The following is a 4,968-nucleotide window of genomic DNA, read 5'->3' as shown; positions in this document are numbered from 1 at the left end:
GATCCGGAGCATCCTCCATCCCACGTGCCGCAGCTAAGCTGGTGTGGAGCACCTCTGTGGAGGTGGTGGTGAGCACTTACCTGCCTAGGGTTTTGGCCAAAGGTATCATCTGTGGTGTGACATCCTTGCATGTTCCCTGCCTGGCTGGGCAGCGAGCTGTGGAGCCTGCACAAAGCATCACCATCCGCCACTGCTGCTCCTTCCTGGCTGGTGGGAGAGTATTTGGCATGGTCAGACTTTGCAACGAGTAAGCTAAGAAAGGGGAGTATGGTATTGCCAGTATTGCTACAGTGTTTGCTTATTATTCCCTGGTTTAGAGTATTTTAAGCTGATCCTGACAAAGAAAATTGGCACCTATGGAGCATGATTTTCATCATTTAACCAATCAGAAAGGCTCCAAAAAAACTTGCTTCTTTGTCCATGTCAACTATATCACCATTACTGACAGAGACAAAAATCCTGTCTTCTTTTTTCAGCTGAAACACTCCACCTTGGTAGATGGAATAAAGTCCATATTCCGCCTTTTTAGACCAGCAGCTTGTTCTTGCACTTTTCATGAGCATAATGGGCTCTGGGTAATTAGTCAGTTTGTAAACATATTGCACAAGCTGTTTGGGACTCCTGATTTGTGCCAAAAAATCTGAATCCTCATTCTCGTTTTCACGGAAACGAAAATAAATTTGTGAGTAGATGTAATAAAAGCCCGTCTGGGGTATCACTAACTCGCCATTTCTCAGCTCCACGTTGTAAAGAAAAGAGTGGCCTTTCCTTGACGATTCCCAGTTGCTTATTTTTTGTCCACTCCCTTTTCTGGCCAAGGAATCTACTTGAGAAAAAAAAGAGAGAAAATGTTAAATTACTTCCCAGATAATGAAGCCAGGTGTCTGGTAGTTGGGGTGTCTAGTTTTTAATAACAAAGTAGGGAAATCTGCTCTTCCCAGTGGTTCCTTAGGTCCTTTCTCAAAACAATCTGAAGGTCTGAAGCAAGCTGTTTAGCTCTATGTGGGAATTCACATGGACTACCTTATTTATAATTTTTGTGACCCATGAATAACAGAAAAATCATTATGTTGTTACTTAGTGACAAAGTTAAAAGATCTATTTGTGTCTGATACCCTCTAAAGCTGCAGAAACCCTACCAAGCCTTTCATTAATATGGCCTGAATGTCAAGTCCCTCCTGTTTCAATCTCGCATTTCTAATAGGTCTGTCACCATAGCAGCTGGGACTTACAAAACTAACAGAAGGAAATTAAAGGAAAGAGAAAAACTTAACATTAGGAAGAATAATATTTTTTTTCCCCTTAATGAAGGTTCCAGAAGAAAGGTTAAGAAGGTACCCAGAGAGAACAGGCTTTCTCCTGTTCTGCAAGAATTAGCTGAAAAAAACATTGTCTGGGACAAGAAGACTTTAATGATCTGTTTCTTACAGTTAACTCAATGCAAGTATTAAAAAGGGTATATAAGCATGAGGCTAGCAATGAGAGAGTAATTTCTGTGATCTTTAACTGTTTTTAAAGGTTTTTTCTTACTGCGTGGGGACAGGGAACTCTTCCTATTGCTGTTGCCTGTCAGATGCGCTGCGATCCTGTTGATGGGGCGGAGTGGCTGCTGCCTGTCAGTGTGTGACAGTGTCAGGGTTCTTTCAGCTACAGAAAGATGAGAAAAGGAACGTTGTGTTAGAAGCAAGAATGTCAGAAAGCACATCTGTCCTGTTTGACCCAATTTTAAGGAATAGGTATGTCACTTTTTTAATTGACTAAATCATAGACTGAATGCTGTACATTACATTGACTAATATGGCTCAAATTTCTCTTTTGCTCTTGCTTTCCTTGAAATGTCTTTATATGCCCGTTTGTCCTTTTTCTCTTCTCCCAGCCCCTAAATTACCAATAGACTAATTAAAATAACCCATAGTACCAAATTTTCACGTTCACAATCAGCATTTTTAATGGTTAAGCATTTGCAATCTTTACACCAAATTTCCATTTGGAAGTTGTAATGCTTTCACTCAATGTGTTTAGGGCTGTACAAGCTTCAGCAAAGCTATTTGTTAACTGATCTACGTGTGCAGCAGCTCAGTGCTGCTTGTTTCTAGGAGAGCAGACTGTTTAAACAGCCCCGTAATACTGTGGGACTGAGGTCTAGAAGCTGAGTCTTCAGCATCCCCCTTGGTTACCTTGCTCTAACCACTAATCATCGCTGCCAGTACAAGATCTTAAGTGTTTTTTGCACTTTTTATGAATTGAATCACTACAAAACAGGTGCCACTAGGTGCAACTTTTTGCCACAGATAATAAAAATATTGTAATACCATTGACTGAAGATATGTTTTCCTCATAGCTTCTTGGCATCATCTACCAACAAATACAGAGAAAACAAATTAGTTCAGAAACTGATGGGTTCAGGAAAAAGACACTCCCATCTCAGTTAATGAATAAAGGGTATTATGGATTTGATCCACAAGCAAATAAAAAAGGCCTATTAATTTGTTGTAATAAAATATTTCTATGTTTACAACTTTTTTGTAACAAAATACATGAGAAAACATTTCATTTCTTTTTATATCCCTATGTGAGGTCTTAAGCCAGCATATCTTTGTGTATTCCCCTTTTTTCTGACTGCTGACTGCTGAAACAAACTGGTTTGGTCACCAACAGTGGTGCAGCTGCAGCAAGCATGCTGATGGTTTGCAATGATTTATCTGGGTAACTAACATGGGCCCTGTACTGCCACCTACTAATGGGTTCTGCCTTCCCTTCCCCTCCTGTCCTTTACCTTCCCTTCCTATCATATTATTATAACTATTATAAAAATTTATGATTTCTGGCACCCAGGCTTTTTTTTAAGCAATCAGGGAGCTAGCAGGTATATTAGATGTCTAAACGTCCACCAAACAAAACAATGTTTTCTTTATGCAAAGTTCAGGGACATCACTGACAGAATTTCCACTGAAGGAGCCAAGATCTCTGACTACAAATAGAGGATCTATTTTGGGCTGCTAAGATGTGCTAGGTAAGTTGCAGCCACAAATGAATTTTTTGGATGAGCTTTTTTTATGTGCTGGATATGGGATTTTGAAAACCACTCCAGAAGATTTTAGCCCTTCTGATTTTTCAGCCAGGCTTATTTTCCTCTCTGTAGCCAAAACTATATGTATTGTGTGAAAGTCATGTAGGAGATGGTGTTCTTGGAATACTGAGCTGGGAAGATGCTGTGCTTGATGCTGGATGCTTGCTCGCTTTTTCCTCCCCAGTACATTACAGAGCTCATGACCAGACCATTCCTCCAGCACTTTTTTACCTCTCCCTGTGTTAAACTTCATTTTCTCATGCCAGTCTCCCTGTATTTCCAAAGAGTGAGTGACACCTCTGCTAGCCCTATGATCTGTATGGTCAGGTAGAAAACAAGCTCAAGTCAAACACTTCTGAGGTATTTCAGACAAGCCAACCTATGACTGAAACTTATGTAGGAAAAAACGATTGTCTTTGCTTTATTTCCTGAATGCAGTGAAACCACTGTCATGGGTCGTTTCGGCTTCAGTGCAAGCACTCTGCAGCTGAAGCTGTGGCTTGACTATTGCTCTGCAGCAAACAACCCAGGATCCCCCACCTTTATCCTGCTATTAGGATTCTTTGAATTGTAGTATCACTAAGCATACTGTTTCAGTGCGTTGGTTCCCAAATACCTTTTTAATTAATTTTCCCAGGTGCCACTTTACTTGCCAGCAGGGATCAGCCACTCTGTCTTGACTTTCAATCAGATCCAAGTTTTGGATGAAATCTCCTATTTCCTCCCCGGTGAGACAAGCAATGTTGCTCTTGGAGTATGTGTCCTGGAGCTGCAGCAGAAGGGAAAGCCAGGAGTTTTCACCTGTGATGCACTTGCAGATGTTCAGCTGTGGTATGTCACTAAATTTACTATCCTTACGAACATGCTTTCTTTTCTTTAAAGTGTTTGTTAGTACGGTGCAAGTTATGACTATATAGACAGCACGAGTAATTCATCCTGATTTTATACAATTATTTAACTAGATGGCATATCTAACACGCAAAAACATACATTATCTCCGTGGACATAAATCTGGTATCCAGCACACACCTAAATAAGCTTTGTGAAATTTCAATATCCAAATCACTAATGTTGTGAGTTCTTTAGTTTCTCTAGAAAACTTGTATTTTGCACAGGAGATTTTTCTTCACAAATTATTGAGGATGAATACCAGACCTTGAAAGTGTTTTCTATTCTGCCTTTTTAGCCAATATCATTTACAATCCAGGCTTTTGCTGTTATATATCTATACCATATCCTCCCCATATCCAGTTTGGGGTACCTCTGAAACTGTATTTGACCTAATAGTTCAGAACAAAGTCCAGACAACAGAAATGACATTTGCGTCGAAATAAAATACTGAGAGCTTGTGATATGGGTCTATGTCTACATCCTCTAGTCACAGAGAAAACAGATTTTCTTCTGATAAATTAGTTTGAAAAGAGTGCAAAACACATATTGACTCCATGGGAATCTGACTGGTTGAATTTGTATCATAGTAGGAAGCTTTTCCCAAGCTCTGTGGCCTCACACGTAACTCCAGCTGGCGCTGTTGTTTAATGTACAAGTACAAAACCTGCACTGCTGCCAGCAGAGATCATCTCCTGTCTGCTTTGAACCCAGCAGTGGCTGCTGCATCAGCTATAGACTAGTAAAGCTTCTTGACCCAGGACTGTACTACAGAGGCTTGGAAGAAACAGCAATCAGCAATAAGCATGCAAAAGCATTTAGATGGACTTCTTGGTTGTTAACATTTACATTTCACTCTTCTCATGTTAAAGGCATTTGGTCTGGTTTGCTAAACAGATATATTTATTCTGCAAGTACCAGTTTCAGCTGTCCTTGATATTGGGGTACTGAAAGCAACAAAGAGTCACTTCCTCCTTCACACTCCAAGCTTTTCCTGCCTGTCAGAAAAC

At 40.2% G+C, this 4,968-nt stretch overlaps 1 protein-coding gene across 1 annotated transcript; it reads right to left on the bottom strand.

Moving 5' to 3' along the window:
* Positions 1-377: 377 nt before the first annotated feature.
* LOC104408595 (tumor necrosis factor ligand superfamily member 10-like) lies at positions 378-4,005 on the bottom strand. The gene is given in 5 exon segments (XM_010018245.1): positions 378-825; positions 1,503-1,647; positions 2,313-2,355; positions 3,687-3,959; positions 3,961-4,005. Coding segments are annotated over 5 exon segments (954 nt in total).
* Positions 4,006-4,968: the final 963 nt, after the last annotated feature.

The sequence above is a fragment of the Nestor notabilis genome, unplaced genomic scaffold, assembly GCF_000696875.1.
Source record: "Nestor notabilis isolate BGI_N333 unplaced genomic scaffold, ASM69687v1 scaffold18027, whole genome shotgun sequence".
NCBI classification, from domain to species: Eukaryota; Metazoa; Chordata; class Aves; order Psittaciformes; family Psittacidae; genus Nestor; species Nestor notabilis.
This window is presented reverse-complemented; position numbering and strand designations above follow the sequence as displayed.